This window comes from Lissotriton helveticus, chromosome 4_1, assembly GCF_964261635.1.
Source record: "Lissotriton helveticus chromosome 4_1, aLisHel1.1, whole genome shotgun sequence".
Taxonomy (NCBI): Eukaryota; Metazoa; Chordata; class Amphibia; order Caudata; family Salamandridae; genus Lissotriton; species Lissotriton helveticus.
Genome location: NC_136063.1, coordinates 1,453,683,796 through 1,453,709,466, shown reverse-complemented (window position 1 = coordinate 1,453,709,466; position 25,671 = coordinate 1,453,683,796). Strand labels below are relative to the sequence as shown.

At 46.0% G+C, this 25,671-nt stretch overlaps 1 protein-coding gene and 1 pseudogene across 1 annotated transcript in view; both read left to right on the top strand.

Moving 5' to 3' along the window:
- DUSP22 (dual specificity phosphatase 22) overlaps positions 1-25,671 on the top strand; it is a 340,779-nt gene that overhangs the window by 50,530 nt on the left and 264,578 nt on the right. Inside the window, exon 2 of the mRNA XM_078688030.1 lies at positions 13,363-13,396. Within this exon, the coding sequence (XP_078544156.1) occupies positions 13,363-13,396 (34 nt within the window). The remainder of the gene's footprint in view (positions 1-13,362; positions 13,397-25,671) is intronic.
- Positions 23,999-24,705, top strand: LOC144826849 (calpain small subunit 1 pseudogene; annotated as a pseudogene).

Below are 25,671 nucleotides of genomic sequence, written 5' to 3'. Positions count from 1 at the left end.
TCATTGAGCGGGCTCATCGCGCTCTTCTTCCGAAGCCTCCGACTGGAGCTCGCCCCCGTCCGGTCATTGCCAAACTCCTAAACTATCATGACCGCGACGTCATATTGAAGCAGGCGAGGGACAAGGAGCCAGTAATGTACGACAACCACAAAATATTGGTCTTCCCCGATTATACTAAATTGGTGCAGCAACAGCGCCAATCATTCACTGCGGCGAAGGCTCGGCTGAGAGAACTGAAAATTCAATATGCTTTGCTTTACCCAGCCCGCCTACGAGTGGTGTTTCAGTCTAAGACGCTGTTCTTCAACACCCCGGAGGAGGTATTTGAATGGTCTGATGAGACGGTGAGGGTCAAGGTTCATACCCCTCCGAGAAGAGACTCTGACTCCTCCTCTGCGACCAGACCCCCGAGGACCCCCAGGAGATCACGCAGTAGGAGCAATTGGCGGGCACGCTCACAGAGAAACCGCCAGCCTAAAGATGGGGTGTCTGGGGGTGACACTGCAGACGAGGCTCCGGCACCGGGGCCCTGACCGTGCATGCTACCCTAGCTCTGCTGGGTGTCTCTCCGGGCGGCTGCACCGCCCCCTGGATCCTGCCGACCGTACAGCTTGATAGGGGGAACTGGCGACATACATCGTGACTCATGCCGCCATTATGAGAATGTGACTCAGGTTAGGGAATGCTCGTGAGTGGGCGGGCATCACCCTGAACGGTAGAGTAGCTAGTTGGGTTAAGGGTTAGTTGGGAGTGGGTGGACAGTTGGTTGGGATCCATTGGCATAGTGGGACGTTGGCCTCCCGTTGGGGGCTAGTATCTAGCTATACCGCGACAGGTACTTCAATGTTACTGAGGTATGGGGTGGGGGGGTGGGGAGATAGTTGTGGGCTGCATAGAAGTTGGGGGAGGGAGGGGGGAGTTAGTGGGGGTTTGTGGGTTTGCGGGGCAGATGGGTTGGTGCTCCGAGGGGGGGTGGGGAGGGGAGAAGCGTTCAACTGCACAGTGCTTTCCTGGACCTTGTCGTTACGAGATGGATGTGTGGGGCCCTTGCCGCATGAATTACCTGACTTCACATCCCTAGATGGCGGATGAAACTCCTGAAACGAGCTTGCAGAGGGCATTACTGCGTGTTGTGAGCTGGAATGTGCGGGGGATGTTAGATAGGGTCAAAAGAGGGGCAGTCCTACGCCAAGGGAAAAGGGACAAGGCCGATGTCTTGCTTTTACAGGAGACCCACCTCTTGGGCTCCAAGACCCTTAGCCTTCAGAGGTATGGTTACAATCAAGTGTTCCATGCAGGATTTGCGAGGGGTTCCCGGGGGGTGGCTATACTGGTGCACCGCAGGCTGTCCTACACTCATGAAACTCAATGGGCTGACCCACAGGGCAGATATGTATTTATCCAGGGCAAGATAGGGACGGAACAGGTCGTCTTTGGGAGTGTATATGCTCCGTCCCGCTGCAAAGTGCTCTGATTGAAAAGTTGTTCGGAGTGTGGGCTGAAATCCCGAATGTTATGGCAGTTGTTGGTGGGGACTGGAATGATGTGATGAATGCCCGAGTGGACCGCTACAGGTTGGGGGGTGAGGTGGTATCGGACGCACCTACTAAGCTAGATGGTATGGTGAGAGGCATGGGGTGGGCTGATACGTGGCGCCATCAGCATGCTCAACACCGCGAATACACCTACGTCTCACCAGTGCACAAGTCCTTTTCTAGACTCGATTACTTGTTCGTTCCCCAGGCCTGGGTCGGGAGGGTCGATAACACACAAATTTTACCACGGGGCCTATCAGACCATTCGCCTGTTCTGCTAGACCTCTCCCGAGACAGGCGGCGGCAGCCCTTCAGGTGGCGTCTCTCCACATGGCACCTGCAGCGAGAACCCTATCGGTCTCATATGAGAGAGGCAATTGCGCATTACTGGAGTGATAATGATCACCCTGATATTGATGCCGTGACCCTCTGGGAGGCCTTGAAGCCCACGCTACGTGGCGTGGACATTGCCTGGTGTGCGGCTGACCGCAGGCAGCGTAGGGAGGACTTGGTTCAGGCGGCCGAGCGTGTTAGGGACCAAGAACATAGATGCGGTGCTGACGGGAGTGAAGAAGATGTGAGACGCCTTCTATTGCTGCAACAGTCCTATGCCTCCTTGCAGTTAGACGAGGCTCGCCAGTTGTGGTTGGCGACTCAGAGTCGGATATATCAGTGGGGTGACAAGTCCAGCTCGATGCTCTATAGACTATGCCAAAGCACTTTTCACGCGCAGTCTCTGCCTTGTCTGCGAGATGAGTCGGGTGGGTCCATCACTACCCCATCGGCCCTGGCGGCCGCATTTGCGTGGTATTACGAGGCCCAGTACGCCCCTCGGGAACTTCTTTCGCCAAGCGACGTGGATAAGTTCCTGGCTGATCTCCCGCCACGATCGCTCTCGGACGAGGAGCGAGATGCCCTGGACCTCCCCCTATCGGCGGAGGAACTGGGTACGGCCCTCGGAGAACTGAACACGGGCAAGGCCCCCAGGCCCAACGGTTTTCCCTGTGAATTCTTTAAGACCTTTCACCTCCAACTGGGCTCCTACTATGGTAGAGCGTTGGAAGAAGCCAGGGATTGTGGCCGACTCCCGAGGGACTGGCGGCATGCTGAAATAGTGGTCTTCTGCAAACCAGGGAGGCCTCCGGACCGACCTGAGTCCTACCGACCGATATCGCTACTAAACACTGAAGCCAAAATTCTTGCAAAGGCGTTAGCTAATCGCCTTCTCCCGTACATTACGGCGCTCGTGCACCCGGATCAGGCCGGATTTATGCCCCACAGGGCGACGCGCCACAATATCCGGCGTGCGCAGGTGGTGCTGGAGGCAGTCTGGACAGCGGGGATACCAGCGGCCCTTTTACTGGCCGACATTGACAGGGCCTTTGACTCCGTGAGCTGGGTCTACCTCCGGGCCCTTTTGTCCCGATTGAATCTAGGGCCCCGCTTCCTATCCTATATTCATTTGTTGTATACTGATCTCACGGCGTCGGTGAGAGTGGCTGGGGCAATATCGGCTCCATTTCCCATCGGTAGAGGCACCAGACAGGGTTGCCCCCTTTCACCGTATCTCTTTGCCCTAGCCATGGAGCCCATGGCGGCGTGGGTCCGAATCGATGCACAGATGCGGGGCATTGAGTGGACTGGGGGACCCTCCGACAGACTTGCACTGTACGCCGATGATGTCCTCTTCTTCCTCACGGACCTGAACAGATCTGGACCACGAGTCCTCGACATCATGCGTGTCTTCGGGGAGGTGTCAGGCCTTCGCCTGAACGTACGCAAATCACAGCTGTGGGTGCTTGGGGAGCGCCGAGACCTGGGGCCCTGGGCCGGGGCACTGCAGGAAGCGAGAGGCGGACTTAAGTACCTAGGGATATTTCTAACAGACATTCCAGGAGTCTCCTGGGCGCGTAACATCGTGCCGGTGTGGGAGCGTATCCGATCCGACATGACTACGTGGTCCCGCATGCCCTTGAACATCTATGGCCGGTCGGCCATCTTTAAAATGGTGGCCCTTCCGCGCCTCTTATATCAGCTACAAAATCATCCGTACCCTATACCACCGCGGTGGTTCAGACTGGTGAACTCGACACTTGGTACTTTCCTCTGGGCGGGGGGGGCGGCGAGAGTGGCGCTCCGCACATGCTTTTTGTCCACATATTGTGGTGGACTGGCGACTTCGGACGTCTTGTCCTACTACCAAGCTTCCCACCTCTTGGTGCTTAACGAATGGTGGTATGGGGAGCGGAGTGACCCTACCTACGCCCTGGAGCGCTTCCTGATGGACCCCGACACGCTGCACACGATCCTGTATTCAGCGGTTAAAAGGAGGAGGCTCCCGGCGGTCACACAAACCGTGTTCCGCATATGGCGCGGCGCGCTCCGTAGAATGGGGTGGTGGAACAGATTGACGAGGGAGACCCCGTTGTGGCAGAACGGGCAGCTGCCGGAGTTGATGTCCCTGCAGGGTTTCCGAGGCTGGGATGCGATCGGTATCTCGGCCGTGGGTCATGTGGTCCGGGGTACGACTCTTAAATCGTTCCACGACCTGCGCGAGGAATACGACATGCCTCAGACCCAATTTTTTAAATATCTGCAGCTTCGTCACGCCCTCGCCCCTACCCTGCGAGGTCTGGACTCGTTGCCCGAGTTCAGCCCCCTGGAGGCGAAGGTCTTCATGGGAGAATTGGAGTCCAAGAAAATCTCGTCCATATACCAAACGTTGGTTACGCATTGCTCGACACCCCTGGACTCTCTGCGGACCAAGTGGGAACGCGATCTAGGAGCATTTGAGGAGGAAGACTGGAGGGAGGCACTCGAAGCTCCCAGGGGAGCGGCCATAGCAGTCCGGCTACGATTTATACAGTTTAAATACTTACATAGAGCATACTACACTAGGGAAAGGCTATGGAAGGCGGGCTTGATTGCATCTCCCATCTGTTTGAGGTGTGGTAAGGAGACTGGAACGTTCCTGCATACTGTCTGGGCATGTGAGGGCCTGCGGAAGTTTTGGACGGGTGTCTGGAATTGTTTGTCTGAGGTACTGGGCTGGGACCTTCCTCGCACACCAAAGTTAGGCCTCCTTCATGTCCTGGAACAGGTGGGAGGAAATGTTTATAAGCGCCACTTGCTGCTGTTGGGTCTTGTGGTGGCCAAGAGGGATGTGGCCCGTGCCTGGAAGGACCCCAAGGCTCCCCTGTTGGGTGTGTGGAAGAAGGGGCTGGACTATTCGATGGGCCTGGAACGCCCGATATTTGAGGCCCGGGGTTGCCCCAAGAAACATTACAAAATTTGGAAACGCTGGGCTGAGTACAGGGGGCTCTGGCTGGAGCCGCCAGCATGTGATGGACCGGGGGAAGGACATTTGGACATTGTGCCCGAGTGAGGAGGGTTCCACACTTCATCTACTATATTAGATTCTATGTATGGTCTAATTTGACGCTGTGCAGGGGGTGGGGTGGGGGGGACCTCGGGTGGGAACCTAGGGGGGTGCTGGGGGGAGGGCGTTGGGGCTAGTGTTTGTGTTTATATAGCTGCTTGAATTGTCCCATAATGTGATTTTTGCCTTCATGCTCGCAGCCTCCCCGGACTCGGGACGCTGTATGTTTTCTGTAACTCTTCAACAGCACAATAAAATTTGTTCTGAAAAAAAAAAAAAAAAACGTTTCATAGCGGCCTCTATATATGCAGCTTATAACGAAGTTTGGAAAGTAACTCAAATTGAGACAGCAGAAAAAATACGGGAAATTGACCGTATTAATTTGGAAAAATCACTTTCTGTGGTGGACAATGGGTTAATGACTCTGTCCTCCCAGAATATATTCTCTGGACAGCATTGTGTCTTCAGCAATCAATATAATATCGCAAGACTTACTGATGTTACAACACGGTCAGTCCCAATTGCGTTCTATTGTACAGCTTGGCTGGACGTTACAAAATCTGCGTTCTGGCTATGTGCCTTGGCGTTTAATCAACACAACGTCATTATTTAATATCTTTAACCTTACTGATAAACAAATCAGTTTGGTACAGAAGGGTGCTGACTATACAATTCTGAGCATTGAAAGACTTGAGAGATTACCATTGACAATGTCAGAACGACCTGTCATTGAATGGATAATACATGGAATAATAAATATTCCGATAACTACTTTCCAGTTTCAATTCTGCCAAAAATATATACAGGCAGGCCAGTATGAAAGGTTGGGTAAAGGGTACATTAAGTCAATATGGAACTTGCCCTATACACACGAATGTGTCAGTATTAAAGGCCAGAAAGTGTTTCTCAGTGGCGATAATTGTGCAAGATCACTGAGCGGTACACTTCTGTGTCAGGGTATTAGCTTGCATGGAGCCTGTGAAGGGACTTCAAATAACCTTTCATGTTACCAGCTAGGCACACCTGCAACACGAATAGAACCATTCTTTAGGAGACTCTCGAACGGGAGTTACATTCTAATAGTAGATCGCAGATGTTGTAGTTTGCTGCCCGGACAACCTTATCTCATAACCGTGACTAGGAAGGTCATGTGCTGTGAACGAGTTTTGTTCCCGAACGATTCTCCAGACAGGGAGGCAAGGTTATGGCCCGATTTGAAAATTGCTTCTATTCGAATAGATACTTTAAGCAGAATGAAGACTGTGCTCCTACAGACGCCGACCAGGCTAACGTCATCAAAAGAAACGTATGATCTCCAAGTTGCAAGGACAACAGAAGAGATTCATTCATTATTATCAACTAATTCCCCCATACATTTCGCAGAAATACTGAACGAAATCTTAAATATTTCTGATACCACTGGTGTCTCCAGTGTATTTAAAGCAGTGTTTTCGGGTGCTTTAACTCCATTCAAAGCCATCCTGGGTATTTTTCCAGACTTTGTCCATTCCATTTTTGGCGGACTTCCGCTCCTTTTGGAACTAGTAGCGGGTATTCTATTTTTGATCCTGTTATTTCGCTATGGCAAACCATGTCACAGACAAAACACCTGCGACAAGGGAAGAAATAATCCTAGCCATTGGCTACCGGGACCGGGTAACTAAAATCCTTGGACTATCTCGGCTTAGAGACCTGAACATGACTTGGTCTCTTTCATTTGGACCAATGTGGCAAAGTTGTGTTATGCCTGTATTAAGGTGCTTGCTATGCGGCGAAGAATGCGTGTTGGACACCTGTCTGGCACTACAATCGGATGTGCCAATGGACGCAGATACCTTGTTGGGTCCGGTAACGGCTCATGCATTGTGCTGTCCCCAGCGGCTACCAATCCTGATGACGGCATTCGTGGAGACTTCACCACTACGATTGAGGGGTAGTGAAGTACAAGATGAAAGCAGCATCGATCAGGTACGACCTTCAGTCAGCTATGCTGATCAAAACATCAATGGAGGCAATCATGCTCAGGCTCATGAATGCATGGTAACAACTTTTTCCGAGTTAGTGGAACTTACGCAAGAAGCTGTTGACAGTTTTTTCAACAGTCTAAATGATATGATGTTTTCACCAGAGCAGCAGGAATAACTTTGAGCAAATTAGCACTCGGAGTTCCCCACATCCTGAATTTGGCCTTCAACTTTTTAAAGAAAAGCGATATGAAAAATTTTCTCATCAGTTTGTTCAGACTGCAAGAACCTTTTTCCCCAATTCTAAAATATTTACGATTTTTGGGACACTTATCTTCTGCTTAAAGTAGACATTATTCTTAGAGAACTGAATTTCTATTTCAGGTAGTCGCGAGACATTAGCTATCCTCTAGCACTGTTATACAAAACTTTATGATTGTGATGAAATGGTCTCGCACTTTTTTTCTGTATTAAGAGCCATTTCATGTGAAGTTTTCGCATTTTATTCATGCTGAATTTAACATATGCTTTATATGATTAGCATTATTAGACTGCTTGTGCATATAGCATACGTGATAGTACACGTAATTGTGTTTCGTATATTTTATAAATTCCAATTTTCGTAATACATATAAATGTATTTTGGGGTGGTACGGTATACACAAACGCTACTGGTTTCACTATGCCTAGATTTGTAAATATGGACATAGTCTACGTGGAGTGGGTGTGATGTATTCCTATAGGTACTGTATCGATTCCCCTATTCCTGACCCTGGTTTGGTTAATAATTAACTAGCAGCCATCCAACGGTGCAAAAACCGTTATCTGATTAAGCCACACCACGGCACAGAAGCGCGTTATCTGATTAGGTCATAACGCATGCCATCTAATTAGACAAGCGATATTCCTCCAGCCCCTGATAAGGCATACGGAGTTCTCAAAACAAATCAAACCTACAGCGACCTGGGAAATTCCCATAGCCATTGTTTTGATTTCATCGAGAACTTCAGCAAAAGAATGTGCGAACGAGCCCGTTCATAGGACATCCTTATTGACGTATATATGTCCATCCTTACGTCAATCTCGGCACCTTTCAGGTATAAATATTACCGACATTGCCTTAAGCAAACACATGCGGTGGTGACGAGATTGGAGCAGCGAGACGTGCTGAGGAGCCCAGCAGAGAGCGAAGCCCACAGGCGCTGCCCCGCCTTCCTGACGCGCTGAGAACGAGACGCTGTCTTTCTCCTGTTGAGAAATCCAGCTCCGGCGCTTCCAAGCAGCCCTCGCAGGCAGCTGGAATACCAAGACCTGGGATAAGAGATACCAGCCCTCCATCATTCTAGATCTCAGGTACAGAACTGAATAACCCCTTGCAGAGAATTCTCGAGTCAGTCCCTTGGCAAAACAAACTTAACTTAAACTGCTACTTATCTACTCCCGCCCACGTATTAGGCTTAGGTCAGGTACACTGGGGTAGGCGTGGTTAGAAGCACCAGTTGAGTATGATTAGTCAAATGTATATATGTATGTATCTATTTTATCCATTTTAAAGTATCATATGGCTCAGAAACCATATCAATGCTTTTACAGTATTATTTTATAATTCTGTCACTACTGTATGCACTTTACTTAACTATAAGTATTACAATAATAACGATTCATTTCTCTTGTATGAGAAAGGAGACTGATCAATAAATAACATCTTTTTATTGAACACGCCCGTCTCTTCCTTTTCTCTACAATCTGGTGAAACTAAGAATGCACTGAACTGACTGAGTAAAATAAGTTGTCTTTTGTTTTCACACGACTCTAGAGATACACTCTTGATTAGGGGAGAGCAAAGTTGTCATGTTCTATGGTTGTCAGAAACTAAATCCCTTCTTGTCTATCCAGGGAGGTTAAAATCCTCCCTGCCTATTCGAGAAAGTTTCTAGTGAACTCTGAGCTAGCTGGCAAACACAAAACTTTAAGTCTAATATCGTCGGTAGAAGACCTAGTTAACCTCTGCCCTAGGTCTATACTATTGAAGATATTATTCCAATGCGCAGAGCCTATTGGGATAATAGGAACTACACTACAGTAGACTTATTTAAAAAATAACAATTTGAGTGTTCACAGTTTTAACATTTACTGACCTGCCCAATACATTTGAAAAACAACTATAAAAAATGCACTTAATTACATTTATTCACAATATTAGCAAGTAAAATCACCAACAATCATGTGAGATAAAGAGCTCAAAATGTGAAAGGGCACCTGTGTGATAAAGAAGTGAAGGGTGCATCAGAAAAAAAGAACACATATGACTCTTGACTCCTCAAAAGATTTACAGAGATAGGGTAAAAAATAAAAGAGTATATATAGCATCTGTAGCCAACGGAGTTTCGGCCTCAGGTCAGTGCGTAGTCCCCATCAGGACAGAAGAATTATTTCTGATTAGCACTTGAATGTGGATCGGGTGCGCTGGCACATGAGGACTCTCCAGTGGTGCCTTCGTTGGCAGTAGTTGCATCATGAAGGAGATCTGTTGGATACAATTGTAGGCTGAGAAGGTAGTCTGTGGATACTGTTTTATAGTTTTCCTCCGAGCTAGGTAATCAGATAAATATCGAAAAATGATGGTCCGATCGTTCCACACGGAGGGGGCTAAAACAGGAAAGGTATATTCTTCTATGGTGTTTTTGAAGCAGGAAGCAAAGAGTAAGAAACCTGTGTTTTAGTGAAAACGTTTTTATGGGCACATAGCTGAATTTTCTCTTAAAAGAAACACCAGCCTGATTAAGCTCCAAAATGATGCAGAATCCTTTTAAATGAATGCACTTACGTTCGTGCAGAGGTAGCAGGCACAACTCTAGAGAACTTTGGAAATATGGTCATATTTCCTTGGGCCCGGCATGAGGTAAACATCTACTCTGCTTGTACGTTTCAATCTCTTCTCCTGTGCTCTGTGTTGTTGATTTTCCCACAAAAAAGGCATTGCCATCACCTACCTAAAACATGATAAAAGTATTTAAAAGTAAGTCATCTGCCATGGACTTACTGATATGTTGGAATGTCATGACTGAGGGTCATGGTCTGTGAGGGACCCTCTGATACAAGGACTTTGAAGTTGGCATTCCCTTCCTCTTTCATACCCTTCTTTTTTATCAGTATTTGCAGCACTGTAATTTATTTTCATCACATCAGTATTAAGAGTGATATTGCTATATATCTTTCTTGTAACCTTATATCTTTCTTGTAACCTTATTATACTCTACCTTCTTGTTTTCTTCTATTTGCTGAAATTTGTCAACATTACTATTGAGCTTTATGCCATCCCAGTAATTATTGTACAGCACTTTGAATTCAAGCATTATCGAAAATAAGTATATGAAAATTAAAATAAACCCTGCTGGGATGTGGAGAAAGAGGCATCCCTTAATTCAGAATTCTTAAGTTGGAGAAGACCAGCCCAAATTACAAAAAGTTCCCCGACTATTGAACCAGCTGAGTCAGTGGTGCTCTTCGGTCCAGTGGTTCACCCAATCAATTATATTCAAAGTTATGATCAATTCTAGATTGTAACCCCCATCATCAACATTTATAAGGAAGAACTTTAGTTAGGTAAGACCTTTTTGGGCTGATGTTTTACAATATTTTTAAAACGTAGAAATTTCAATCTGCTGGCATCAAATTTAAGGCTGTGCACAGACTATAAGGCGCTGCATAGTATCGGCTCTGGGTTTTTTAAACATTCCTTTCAGATATATACTCCTACCAGACAGCTGTGATTGCTAGGGGCAAACCTCATTACTACTCCCAGAACCCATAAAGCTAGCTGGTGAGGCAGAAGCTTTGTTGTTGGAACCACTAAGCTTTGGAACAATCTGCCATCCGGCATCAGAACTCTGCCCACCCTCATCTCCTTCAGAGAAGAATTAAACACTTGGCTCTTTGACAACTAGGCTTCTTCTTGCTCAGGGGCAGACTGCCTCAAGTCACTTTAGGGTATATGTGCGCTTTACAAATCGCTTTAGCATAACATAACTACCTTCTTCTATTAAAAGGACAATCAAATTGTAAATTTTCCAGCCGAGATGTAGAAGAAATTAGACTTTTCTGTGTACATCACAACCAATAATATGTAGATAACCAAGTTAAATTGTTCATAAGATGTATAAGGCTGCTACTTTTAGCAAGTGTAGATGTATAGAGCCAGGAGGTTCAACATGCAATATGTGACTAAAGAAAATTGGATGACTTGAGCAAAAAAGTAGCAAGCCCATGACTTCTGTGTAGGACAAAACTAAATGACGGTATGAGGCAGTTTTCATCTGGATAGGAGTGGAAGGGTACTAAGGATTAACACACTAGCTGAGCTTCCACCACACCCAGGGTCATCTCAATACACACAAGGAAGCTCAAAGATCGTTGTACTGGCAGTGTAGAAACTAAACATGCCAATGCAGTAGTCAAGGGCTTATGTTCTGGACAACAATTTACCCTTTAATTGGTTTGGGTTTTAGTTAACTATTTAATATAGGAGCCATTAAATTGCCAATCCTTTGAATGATGTCACAGTAGCACTGTAAGCCAAAGCACACCTCAACAGTTGTCATTCATTAATGTCTGTAGTTGGAGATATGAAAATCGGTAAAGAGTGTTTTTTCCTCTACATCAAATAACTACTTAAAAATCTAGTCTTTCTGTGGAGGCAGATCAGACCACAAGTTGAGGTGGCGGCCTATATATAGAGATTTGGTTTGGTAGACAGTTCAGCTTCAGATGTGGCATAAATGGTGGAGCTCAGTTAAGCTTTGTGGGTGCTTGCTGCAGTAAAAGTTATTTTGGTCTTGGAGATAAATTTGATTTGTGGGCTGCCCTACATTGGAAGCAATCCTCAATCCCATATAGATTCTAGAAAGTAAGATACTGCTCACGTGCTGAAGCCGGAGTTAGGTGTCATCCAACAAATTTTCAGTGAGTTGGTCCAAAACTTGAAGTTGAAAAAAAACCTCCTAATCTTAATTGTGGTATTTCCATTCCCTTAACTAACAAATGAAATCTTCACATCTCACCAGCCAGCCGCCAATCTTTAAACTAGTTTCCTGTGGCTAGGCCTATCACCATTGAAGCAATGTGTATCGCACCTTGAGCCACCCATGATACTGGGGCACTCTTCCGTCAACATAAACCCCTTGTCTGTAGTAGTAGAAGTTAATGCTTTTGAATTGGAAGAACAGAAGAGTACTAAGGTCATTTTGTGATAACAGGAATTTTCCTAATTGGATTCTGTGAAAATGATTCCCTTCAAATATAAAATTTGGGAGTTAGGTTTTGGATTTTTATTTAACAGTATTGGATGCATGTGTTTTTTAAGTTGGTGTGTTCTATATAATACTTGCCCCTTTAGTTTATTTCTAAGTGTTTACTTATTCTTTATTTAGTTAGATTCACAGTGAAATATAGTTAGCTCAAATTGGTACCGAGGATATTTTTGGAAAGTTACTGTTGATTTTAATGTTCCTAATGCAATAGACTGAAATATTGTTTTTAGATTGGTGTAATTTGTTTTGCAACGCACTAAACAATTTCGTGTTAAAACTGTACTTACTAGCACCAGCGCTGCACAGCATTAATACTGATTTAATCCCTCTCTGAGTGAATTTAGTAACACATCCGAGTCTTGTTGCCCATCGTAAGAAAATGCGTGCCTACTGTGACACCTGCTGCCTTCTGATAGCTACGAGAAAGATAGAGCATAGATTGAGCACCTTTATCAGCAAGGAAGAAATGTATATAGATGCTCACCAATTACTGTTACACACTGGAGACAGGGGTACATTGGTTATTGTGTAACTGCCTGTTGCTACATGTAATTCACTCATACAGTCATAGAAAACAGGGTTGAAATTCCTAACTTAATAGTTTATTACAGTATTGTATTGATGACAATCTAGAACATTATTTTTCTGCTTTAAACCCACCGCTGTGCTGTACGTGGAGTACAGTTGTGCAGAAGTTTGGATTTTTATAGACGTAGAGTAACAGCGAAACTCATTCCATAGGTCAAGCTGGACTGCAGTATTCTTGCCTAGTAGGAGGTTAGAATAAATGTCCCTAGTTTTTACACAAACTCATATAGGAAGTTTTTTAGTGATGGCTATCAGAATGAGAATTGATAGTTCAATTTATCGGTTATCCATTATCAGAGCATTCACGTTCACAAACCTAGTGTTCTTGTTGTTTGCTGTGTGACATGGAAATCTGAACCATTCCGAGATTGAAGCATTTTATCTAGCTAGCCCCTTGACTGAGAGCAGATTGGCTATTTGCAGTGGCTGCAACGTACTTTAAAAATGTTGTAGTAGTCTTTTTAATGTGGATGGTTTTCTCACATCATTGGATTTCATCAACTTTATCAGAAACAGTATAATTTTAGCTACAAACTCCACACACATGCTTGTATAATGACTAATGCTTTTTTTTGTTTTTGTTTTAGGTTCTTCCTGGTTTATTCATCGGAAACTTCAAAGGTATGTTAATGTCACCGTTCAGAGATCTAGGAATTTCTGCTTTCTAATTGACTTGCATTATTCATCAGATCATGTTCATACTGGTATAAATGCCAGCTGGCAAGTATTATGAGCCACCACAAATTCCCTCTCATGAGAAAAGAGAAAGACTTCAATTTACAAGGCTGTGTTGAAAATAATCCGAAATCTAGTTAAGTAGTGGTGCTTATGGGAAACGGCAGCTACAACGACTGCCGAACAACGCATTGCCTTTGCAACGTGGGCGAAATAACGATTGCGTCTGAACCACGCTTTATATTTACAACGGAAGTTGTTACAGTGACATGCATTGGGTCAAGTCCCATTGGACTTTAAAGTCTAACACTTTCCCTACTGTTATGGTGACTGGAGTTGGAACAGTAAATTATACTGTGCCAAAGTCCAGCACCCCTCTAAAGCAAGTCGTTGTAATGATTTGCATCATAAAGGGAATGCGTGGTTCAGGTGCATTTGTTGTTCCGCCCGCGTTTTTATGGAATGCGTGGAAAATGAATGCGTGATTGTGTCGTACAACTGGAGCTTATATGAATATAGTATTGGTCTATCTAGTCTCCTGGGCCTTAGTGAAAATCTAAGCTACCCAGGGACATCACAATTCCCTTACATTTGTTTTGGTGGATCAAGATGATTAAGTGGTGTCAAAATGAGCACGGATGTATTCTTTTACATTTCATTGTATATAGTTTAGACTATACATTTATTACTTTCTTATTTCCAGGAATATTGTTTAAAATTTGCTGTTAGTATGGATTTCATAGCATCTTGGTGTGGATGACTTTTCAATGATGTCTGTACTCTTTCTTTGCCTATATTTTGTGATATTTTAGATGGGCATCATTTATTGTTGCGTTTTTTTGAATGGGGATATAACTGAAGACCGCTGTGGGACAAAGTGTTTTGCATGTGTTTGTGGTTGGCTCAAATCTTTTAATCCTGTCTACATCATCACAGGCTTAGAATTGTGGATACCTAAAACAAATTAATGGGTGGGGAGCTCTAGTTATGTCTATACTATTAGGTGGAGAGCTGCTCATTCTCACGAAGAACATCTGTTGCACCTCAGCATGAAGGATGCTCTCACACAACTGCAAATCTCTTTGGTTCCAATGTGGACCTTAGAAGGAAAAGAGGATGGTGTATATTCCTGTATGGCTCCCTGCAGTTTTTTAGGTTTCACCCTGGCGTTGCAACTGCATAGCAGTTGCTCCGCCCAGGGCGAAATCTCATGATCCTACATATGGGGCTTTGGTCCCGCCTCTGTCTCCCATTGGCTAGCTCCATAAATGGAGGCTAGCCATTGGGAGACAGGCTGTCAATCACGCTTTCCTGTGAAAACGCGATTCGGGGGCGTTTCTCGGTCTTTTTTTAAGTCCCGCCCCTTTGTCCTGGGCCGCGCTGTCATTGGCTGCCGGCCCGGGACACCCCCGTGACGTCATTCCCCGGGCCGCGCTGTGATTGGCTGGCCGGCCCGGGACCTGACTTGTTTTTTGTTTGTGTTCTTGTCCCTATTGGAGGGCACCAGCTCATGAAATGAAGAGGGTTTTAATGGTGGTCGCTGACAAGCAGGAGCATTCCATGTTCACTAAAGTAATCGCACAGCCAGGTAAAGAAAACCTGGCACCACATCCCCAGCATGGCATACGTTTCTCGCGCTTAGAAACGATGCCTTCAGTACAAAAGTAAACCGAGGGCTACACAGCCTGTTTATTAATTACACTCAAAACAGGAGTGCGTGAAGGACATGGAATTCAGTTGCTAATGATCTGAAAAACGCATTATCACCTCATTCGCCTGGAATATGGCGCAGCTGCTCGGGGAGCAGCGTCAGCTGAGAGGGGGCATTTGCGGCTCGAGACGCTCCCTCGCGCCCTGCGCCGGGGCGGTGCTCGCACCTGAGCGTGGCTGACCCGGAAGATAATTGATAGACTTCCAGGCATCGGAGGGATTGATTCCAGTCCTGCAGCGCCCTTAATGTTTTTCAGCAGGCAGCAGAGTTTCAACCCGAGCTTCCCCAATTACGACAGAATTGAGCGATTAATTTAATAAATGTAGATGCCTGCCTCGCCCGTGCTGCTGCTGTCTCCTTGCTCTGAGTGCAGCAGCAGACTCGAGCATAAGGAGTCGTTATTTCTGGTACGGATCGTTTTATTTATTCCCTGTAACGTGTCGAAGATAGTTCTTGAGGAGAATCATGTTATATCTGCTCTGAGAGTGCCTGAGAGCCTACAGGCTGCGACGGCGGCAGGGGGCAGGGGCTGTCGGCCTAGCGTCTTCCTTTTATCTGCTTGTTTTTAGCTTGTTTAACATGAAGACTGATGGGCACTGGAGCGGGAGATTTAATATGATGGGGTCAGCTAATATCTGGGACAGAGCTGTCACTGTTCCTCAGATTGACTTAAGTGCTGCTTGTTTGGATGTTCACCGAGGAGCAGAGACGTGAAGGAGGGGGTTATGGCGCACTACATGTGATTGGTGAGCATGGAAAGTGAATTTGGGATTTGGGGTTCGGAATCTGCCAGAGATGCTTTTCCAACCCTTATATAAATATTCAATATTACTTTAACTGGAATTAATGTATGTTGGTGCTATGTCTTGAGTTCTGGCGAGGTAATGGAAAAAAATAACACGGTCATGTTTTTTGGAAATGCAAGCAGATCCCAAAGATGGCATTATTGGACCATAATGTATAGTAGCTCTTGTGATTTTTGCCGGTACACCTGACTGTAAAATAACTGTAGGCTTTCTTTTGTGTAAACTCCATTTTATTCTTATATAGCATGTTAATTCATCACATTGTCTCTACATGTTCTCACACTAGTAAAAATTCCAGTTACTAACACAATATTAAGGCCTACATGGTTTTTAGGCCATTATTCTGTTGAAAACCATACCTAGATCTGGATCCTCACGGATTTAATTTTTGGAATTTTATCTTTCCAGTGTTAGTGTTTGAAGGATGGTTGTTACATTTAATTTATATTCTTGGATGGGGATCGCTCATTTCCATGGGGCAGGTTTTTAAAAAAAAAAAAATTCAAAACCTTTATTGGTAATTGTGAGTATGAACACAGCTCAGTGCCTACAACCAAGTTCCATGGGGCAGGTTGTCTGGCTTTAGCAAATGCACAGGGTAGAATTGTTATCCTTTTAGAGTCTTCATGCCTAAAATGTTGCTTGTCTTGGTATTTGCAATCTGTATGGCCCTTCTGCTATTAACAAAATAGCCCCGTAGTCAGTCAGTCAGCCAGTGCTGCAGTTTATGCCATAGTCATGAGCATTGTAGTGCAAACAGTTTGCTACAGTTGACCCACATTGCGTTTGTGGTATTGCATTGTGTACAACTATCCAGCGTGCATGCCTATGCTCTTCTTGCAACCATTTCCACAAGAGCCCTGAAAAATCATATGGTGTTCATGCCAACCACTGCTGGCCACTTTACTATAGGTGATGTTAGATGTTATTAAGAAACCAAGAGGTAAGCGTAGGGTCTCAGAAACAAATAGCTCCCGCTGTGTGAGCTCGCAGAGCTGCCCGGACCGTCCCCTCACAGCTCCTCCTACTGGTGTACACACAGAGCACGGGCAGAGGGAGGATTTGTCATTTACAATGCCAACAGCTCTAACTTGGCAAAGGCGAAACCGTTGCATTGTAAATGCTTGTTCTGAAAGGTCAATTCCCTCTTTTCATTGAGTGCGTCCTCGTCTTCTTAAAAGAATTGTAGCAAAGGTCCTTCCTTCATTTTCTACCAAGGTGTTTGGACAGTGGAGGTGGGCCATGAGAACACTTGCTCCTTAACAACACCTTCTGGAAGGAAACCTTATGACCTTCCAGGATTATTGCCGGACGCATTTGATTTTTCTATGTGCTTATCACAATACAAGATGGTGAGGAAGTATTTCCGCTTACTGAGAACATCCTCAAAACTGGTACTGTAAAAGGGGTTAAAACATGGTTCCTTGTGTCGCAACACTTACAGTTCTGTATTTGTCAGGTTCTACATATCCTTGCACCTACGTCCCTTGTTTCTTTTCTGTTTGGGAATCCTTGTTAACCCCTTCAGCGCTGCGCGAATTCCGCTGCAGTGCTGAAGGTTCTAAAGAACCTATGGGTTCATGACGGAACGGTTCCGTCATGAGCACAGGACCACCGACGCTCATGATGGAACCGTTCCGTCATGAGCATGGAAGGGGTTAAAGATTCAACTGTTTGTTTTTGGATTTAATTGTCATTATGCTTGCTCTTTTTATTTTTTAGTTGCATATATTTGCTTGTGTATTGAATATTTTGCAGGAGATTTCTATTCTTCTTCTTTTTTTTTTTTTATATTCATGCATGCGTTTTTCCACTCATAAGGGGGCCACCTTGTTGTGAACATCATAATCATTTTTCCACAAGCTGCTTTTTTCTGATTGGTGCCCTATCTAGTGCCCCCATTCTGTTGATGTCGAAATTCTGGAGAGCAGTAATGTTGCTTCTGGAGAGGGTCACCCTTATCACCATTCCACCAAAAAGAATGTGAAGATAGGGGCTGTGCAACCCGTAATTGACAATGACCATCTGAATCTTCCCAACTCAGATTATTATGGCTACACGGTCTTTTTGCCAACCAAATAAAGTGACTATGTTTTTGGCAAAAAAACAAGAGGAATGATCTGAACAATTTTAGAATAACATTGATGTTGTGTAAAGAGTAGTTCTCCATTTAAGAACTGGAAGTTACTTAGTGCTTCCTAAGTTGGTGTTTTGCACATTCTTCCAAATAAGACACACACACATGCACACACCTATTGTCTAGTCCAGCAAATCTTTGTATTTCATTTAATGACTTGATGTATAAAGTATTTTTAACATACCCTGCATCCATAATGGCATGGCGTACCCAGAATTCAATAACTGCAGATAATTGTTTTTTTTATTTTGATGACTGTGCAGCTATCACTCAATAGATATCTGCTGTATGCACTGTTTTGTTTGTTTCTAGAGGATTGCTAATCTTTCCATTGGGGTGCATTTTACAAGGCTCTGAAAAGTAGATATGGGGCAGAGATTGCCAGAAGAACCAGATATCAAGAGAGCGTAAATGGGTTATCTGCGAACTGGTGATGATGGAAAGAACTTCAGCATTAGCCACTGAGCTAGGAGCAGGCCAGGTGAAAAAAGACAGGAATGCTCTCATAGATTTTTGTAATTTTTCCTGTCCTAGAACATGCGGTTTGTAAAGTTTGACAGAAATTAGTGGCTGGTTCATGAATGAATACAGCTTGCTGGTAGAATTAGAATTAAAAGAAGCCCTAATCTGGCAGATAAAGAGCACAGCTTCCTCTGGATGTAATGCATTTCTCTACTTACACAGGTGGAGAAACTAGATTTCACATGATTTCTTCTTGGAGAAGTGCACCCATCGAAGTTCAGATGGGTTCGCAGGAAATCTATGCGTTGGTATGGGGATCATACATGTGGCTTCCAAACGGTCAGCAGAAATGGCCTCTATGTTAAGTTTCATATGGAGGTTAACTTCCTATTGAGTTCCAGCTAGCATGGTCAAATTTAAAGGGGAGCTAATAGTAATAGCAACCTGAATAAGGTAACCATGTGGCAAGACAAACAGAGTGATACCCGTTGGATCTATCAGGTTGGAAGCCAAGACAATTAACTCGAGCATATGATTAGCCGAATGAGTAGCCATGGAAATGCATTAAATGCATTTACGAGTTTCAAGGTCTACCCAAATATTGAAGTTACCAAGAGCTGAAGAATGGGAAAAGAAGACGGTAACATAACTGGATAGATCAAGAAATTTGCTTTCGAGTTGAGAGGTCTGCATGCCAAGGTTAAAATATAAACTAGAAAGATTGAGAGTAGCAGAAGACCAGGATTTTTAACAACGCATCCTAGTCATTGTAAACATGTGGAGTTCAGAACGATGGTCCTTCAGTGAGTTGGTACGAAGCAATGCACATTTAAGCTTAGTTTGGTGGGAACCTAAAAAGGGAATCTAAGGACTTTGGAAATGACGAGCAACTTTTTGATGGGAGACCTGTTTGAGATATACAACTTTGAGTGGAACTTCTTAATGAAGATTCCCCTTTTCTTATTTGCAGTATGGCCTATTGAGAATAGGAAAGTATGGCATTACTTAAGTGCCCACGTCTTCCTGGGCCATCTGCGCATCCATTGTGCAAAGGGGCTTGCCTTTGCTGTACCACCTGCCAAAATATATGCGGATTAGTGGTGAAGTCCAGTGCTAAAGGTCAGGCAAGCCCTGGTAGGATTAAAGAAGCTCAAACCAAGCAAGTTCAGAGCATAAAAGCAGGGGGAAAGAGTTGAGCAAAGACAATCCAAAGTCAACACCTAATACAAGGAACAGAATAGAGGAGTAAGAGCAAACCGTAACAAAAAGAACATAAAGGGGCTAAGAGTAAAATAAAGAGCAAACTTCCCACACAGGTAGTGGATGCTACACATAGGCCAGCCTGCAGCCAGGCGAACAACAGTGGTGCAGATAATTGCAATCAAGGAGCTTCCGTAGCCACATGTTTAATAACCACAAATTTCACAAATGCAAAGAACTTAACTTTGTTCTTCTGTTTAGTGTGCTTCCATTTCTAATGTCTAGAATTCTTACCTGATCTGAAGCAAACCTGAGCAGCGTTTATTGCCTCTGCTCCGAAAGATAGCGCCGATATTATGTGGCCACGAAAAGTTAGGACTTTTCAGGTTTTAAAATTATTTATTAGCATAAGATTGATGTCATGAACTGACTTTTGCCCTTGTGAAGTCATTGCAGGGAGCTAACCGGACTAATTTCCCAGTACTTGCTACAGGATGGACTGGCTAGTAACAGAAGCATTCTGGCAACACTGAGATGAGTCCAGGTCATTCATTAGTAGTTCCTTCATTCTGAGCGCACATACCTGCTACTGATCACACACAACTAAAAGGCTTGAATGCAAAGGATTAGTAGTCTGTTGTCCTCAAAGCTCTACTTGCGGTCATCTGGTCATGATAGATTGGGGGAAAGTCACAAGTTCAGGCGGTCAGAGATGGGGTGCAGGCTGGATAAAGGAGACCGGTTAGTCCAGCCAAAAAAGTTATCTTCTGAAGGTCCAGCTCAAAAAGTTTTAAACTTGGGGATTTCTCCCTCACTTGTAGAGAGTGCAGTTTGATGCCACCCAAGGGATCAGGACCTGGGGTAGCACCTCTTTTGGATCAGTTACTCACATTAGAAGAGGCCAGCAGGGCTAAGGCAGGTCCAGTAGTAGGTCCAGGCATGTGCAGTTGCAGCAGGTCAGCTGGGCAGTTGCTGGGAGGCCTCTGGAACTTGTCCCTGTAGCTCAGAACACAAGGTCAGCCAACTGACCCTTGGAGCAGGTCCGGTCTTCCTTCGCAGAGGGCAGGGCAGACATCAAGCAGAAGGGCAGTTCTCTGGGGAACAAGCCAGGATTCAGTCAGCATGGCAGTCCTCTGAAAACAAGGCAGCCCTTCCTCTGTCATCTTCGGTGGTCCAGGAGTGCACTGAAAAGTAGCTCAAGAGGTCCAATGTTGAGAGGAGGGGGGAAGGGGGGTAGGGGAGACCAGGGATATCACAATTTTGCCTAAAAATACTGAAAAGTGTGCTAAAATTGGTAACTACTATACGGTTCCTATAATTAGTAGTGCTAGACGACCAGTCTAAAAGACCATTGTTACTTGGGTTGTTTTGGTTATTTTTTTAAATGACTGTGTTGATTGATGGAAGTTGGGGAGCCATCCCAAAGCTTGGTAACATTAACCTTTGGAGGGAAGTGCCTTTTCAGGTGGCCAATTTAACAGTGGTTGAGTCTGCAATCCATTTTCCTGTTGTATCATTATGTGCAAGGTAGCTGTTCCCTCAAATAAATTCCTCTTTGATATCTCAATATTCGATTGGATCCGGATATCCAAGGCAAAGTTGCCCATCATAATAACATCCATAGTTTTTCTTTTGCTCAAAAGCCTATCTTTTTTCATGTATGCCTTTCCTGTCTCTAGATGATATCAACCCGACATTATTTTTTCCAGCTCATTCATTTGTTTTTTAGGTCTCCTGGCGTTGAACCGCGCGAAAGCGCGGTCTCGCCAGAAACCTATTGTGAGTGACTCTGCTTCCCAGGAGAGGGGACAGGAGCTGGCCACGCGCAGGGAATGGAGCGGGCCACGCGAACGCGCTCGCTGTGGCCAGCTCCTGTCTCCTCTCCTGGAAAGCTGCTACACAGCCACACCTCCCCCTGCACGCATGCGCAGAAACAGAGACACACACACGAGCGCACCTACACACACACACACACATACAGACCCCGCCCCCGCCCGCCGCCAGCGCCGCTGCACACACACACACACAGGAGCGCACCCTCCCTCCCCCCTCCAACTAAGCCCCACTTACCGGCTTTGTTGAGTTCCGCAGACTCCGCGGGGCTCTCCCTCGGGCTTGGGAGCCCCGCGTCACCAGCACTGCTTCTCTGGCCATCCGTGGGCGCGTGCGCGGGCTTCCGGAGTGCGAACTACAAACGTCTACGCTATGACGTCATTTTGTAGTTCTATGCCAAACTCGTTGTGGTCTAGTGTGTTGCCTGTTGCCACCTCCGAGACACTTTCAATAACCTCTCTCAAGGGTGGGAATTCCCTCCGCCGGCCTCTTAGTTGTCACTACCGCAAACCGCTGATGGATGCGTTTCCTTTACTTGGATGTTTGACCGGTCCGCCGTGTGCAACATTCTGCTTCTGAAGCCGAGGGAGTTTGCTTTGTTAGTCCTATCCAAGCACGAGAACGCTTGTGGTGTTTCTAGTGCGTGTGAGTTTGGAATACGAACACATTGTAATAAATGGCAGATGGAAAGTGCAGAACATAATATGGCCCCTTTAACGACAGAGGCTTCCTAAAGGGAGAATTGTGCGCATCGTGTGTTTTTTTTCTATTCTCCATTCGCTGCCTTCGTTTGTTTGCGCTCTAGGTTTGGCTTGTTCCAGCTTGCAGCTGTGTGATTGTATCCATCTCCGTTTTCAGTTGTGGCGTTAGTCTGAAATGTGCAAATTGCAGGAGTCACTTATGGTTTCTATAAGGTCTTATGTTTCACCATGATACCTATTTGCCATTCACTGTGTATCCATTGCATTCTCCTAGTCCTTGTCTTTCTCCCTCTTGCGCGTGTGAATGCACATACGTGTACATCCGCTGTGACTGCATCATACAGTCCGTTCTTTTCCTGATTTTATCTCTCGTCTGGCTTGTCACCCGCATACTCCCTCTGCTTTGTGAATTATGAGCCAGCCATCTCTAAACTTTGCATTCCATCCGCTGCAAACATCATGTGCTCCCTCGTGACATCACATGCTGAATGCCCTCTGTTTAAGCACCGAGGTGCAAGGAATTCAAGAGGTTACTGTTGAAAGCAGTGCTATAACTTACTGTCTGTGACAGGCCAATGATTCAGCTGGGTCTCAACCCATGTTGTCATGCCTTAGGTCTCCAACTGGATGTGGCATTCATTTTTTTAGGTCTCCTGGCGTTGAACCGCGCGAAAGCGCAGTCTCGCCAGAGACCTATTGTGAGTGACTCTGCTTCCCAGGAGAGGGGACAGGAGCTAGCCACGCGCAGGGAATGGAGCGGGCCACGCGCATGCGAACGCGCTCGCTGTGGCCAGCTCCTGTCTCCTCTCCTGGAAAGCTGCCACACAGCCACACCTCCCCCTGCACGCATGCGCAGAAACAGAGACACACACACACACGAGCGCACCTACACACACGCACGCACACACATACAGACCCGCCGCGCCGCTGCACACACACACACACACACACACAGAAGCGCACCCTCCCTCCCCCCTCCCCCCTCCAACTAAGCCCCACTTACCGGCTTTGTTGAGTTCTGCAGACTCCGCGGGGCTCTCCCTCGGGCATGGGAGCCCCGCGTCACCAGCACTGCTTCTCTGGCCATCCGTGGGCGCGTGCGCGGGCTTCCGGAGTGCGAACTACAAACGTCTACGCTATGACGTCATTTTGTAGTTCATCACACGGCAGGACATTGCGGCGCATCTGGGGAGCATTCGGATTTTAAATGGTGATGCTGCAGCACTTTTCACATCCCTAGTCCCAGGGCCAGAGCAGTTGGCAACTTCCTATGGGACCAGCTGTTCCCCGGAGTGAGCGGCTAATGGATCCTTAAATAGAAAATAATACGTGTATGATTTTAAAAGTACATCCCGGGACTACAACAAGACAGTGTATGCATTACTGCTAAATTACAAGAATCAGCACGAGATCGATAGACAGACCTCGGCACCATCACTGGACTAAGAGCGATCTCTTCTGCAGACGCAGTTCATCATTTCTTGACAGACACGAACTTCCAGTCAGGGCGAGGAGGTGCCCCTTTAATTTGTGCGGCGGAGGCGCCCTGCTCGGCTCGTCTCTTGGCAGCACAGACATGGGCGGGGAGGGAGGGTCGGGTCGGTGACTCTGAGCTCCCACTTTCCTGCACAGTTGGCAGGCGAACAAGAACGCATCGAGGCGGAGCAGCCAGTTCCAGTGTGCAGAGGCAGGCGGAGAGGAAAACGCTGCTTCGCCCCGGGATCCAGCAAAGCCCTTCGGCGACCCCTCAGAGATGGCCTTACGACCACCACCAACCCAGTCAAAATGTTTCTCGTGAAACAGGCACTCGGGGGAATATCAAAAGGTGGCCAGGCAGGTGGCATCATGAACGTAATTGGAGGGTTGATACCACGCCAAGGTGGCAGCAGTGGTGGACGTGGTGGCGGCAGCAGTGCTGGTGGGAGCTGTGGAGGTGGAGGAGGTGGAGGTGGTGGAGGGGGTTTTGGTGGTGCCGGTGGCATTCTCGGAGGAATTATTAACGTCATCAGTGAAGCAGCAGCAAGCTACAACCCTGAGCCCCCACCTCCTCCCCGCAGCAATTTTACCAATGTGGAAGCCAATGAAAGCCCAGAAGTCCGCCAATTCCGCGGTCTCTTCCTGCAGCTGGCCGGGGAGGACATGGAGGTTTGCCCAACGGAGCTGATGAACATCCTGAACAAGGTGGTTACTCGAGCATGGTGGCTGTCATGGACAGTGATGGCACGGGGAAGCTGGGCTTTGACCAGTTCAAGTACCTATGGAACAACATCAAGAAGTGGCAGTGCGTGTTCAAAAGTTTCGACCGCAATCAGGAAGGCTTCATCAGGAGTTCCGAAATACCAGCAGCCCTGCAGGCTGCTGGGTTTCAGCTCAATGAGCAACTGCAACAAATGCTGGTAATTTAGCAATGGCAAAAGCTCAAACTTAATTACTGGGAGACCTATTGCATTGCAAATGCTTGTTTTTAAAGCTGTGTTATTATGGATGCATCAGTTATTTAATAGCTTTGTAGAGCCCTTCTTGTCACCCGTGATGGTGTCCAGGTGCTGGCAGGGTCCAGTTGAATAGCCGAATACCCAGGTCTCCAGGGACTTTCGGAACTTTCAAAGGGATTGAGTGGTCTGTAGGTGAAAGGGTAGTTTGATCCAAGTCTTCTCTGCTAGGTAGGAGAAGAAGCAACCTCCGCCTCTGCTGCGTCTGATGCGGGGGGGGGGGGTGGTAATAGAGAAAGGGACACGGAACTGAGGTGTCTGATAGGCAGCCGGAAGTTCAGCTGGTGGTTCAAGGAAGTGGGTCCACAGTTGTAGAGGGGCTTGGATGCATGGGTCAGGAGCTTGAGATTTCCCCTTTTCTTTATAGGGATCCAGTGGAGTTTCCTGCATGCAAGTCAACTATGCAATGACTTTCAATAGTTCTTATTTTTCACACTGATTATGTTTTCTGTTTTTAATCTGTGTGCAGCCTTGAAAAAACTAATTTTGGTGGAGCCTTCATCAATAGGATTACAGTTTATGATGCTGATGATACCTGGGGCATCCATCAAAGTGATCACTTTGAAATAAGCAATTGAAATGCGCTATGGCCAGTGCACTTTCCTTCCACTTCTTGGCATTGATGGAAAAGAGGAATGTAATCAACAAAAAAATTATGGTGTCTCTTGGTTAATATATGATTGACAAGTTCAACAGGGAGTCTTGCTATTTTAATATTCTGTGTTATCTGTTCATTTAATTGTTTTTTTTTAAATATATTTTTTATTACGAAGATATAAAAAAGGCACAAAGCTCACAGACTTCAATACCACTGAGATGGAATCGGTATGAACATGATGCTCCAACGTCAATACACAGCCGTATATGGCCCACATCCTG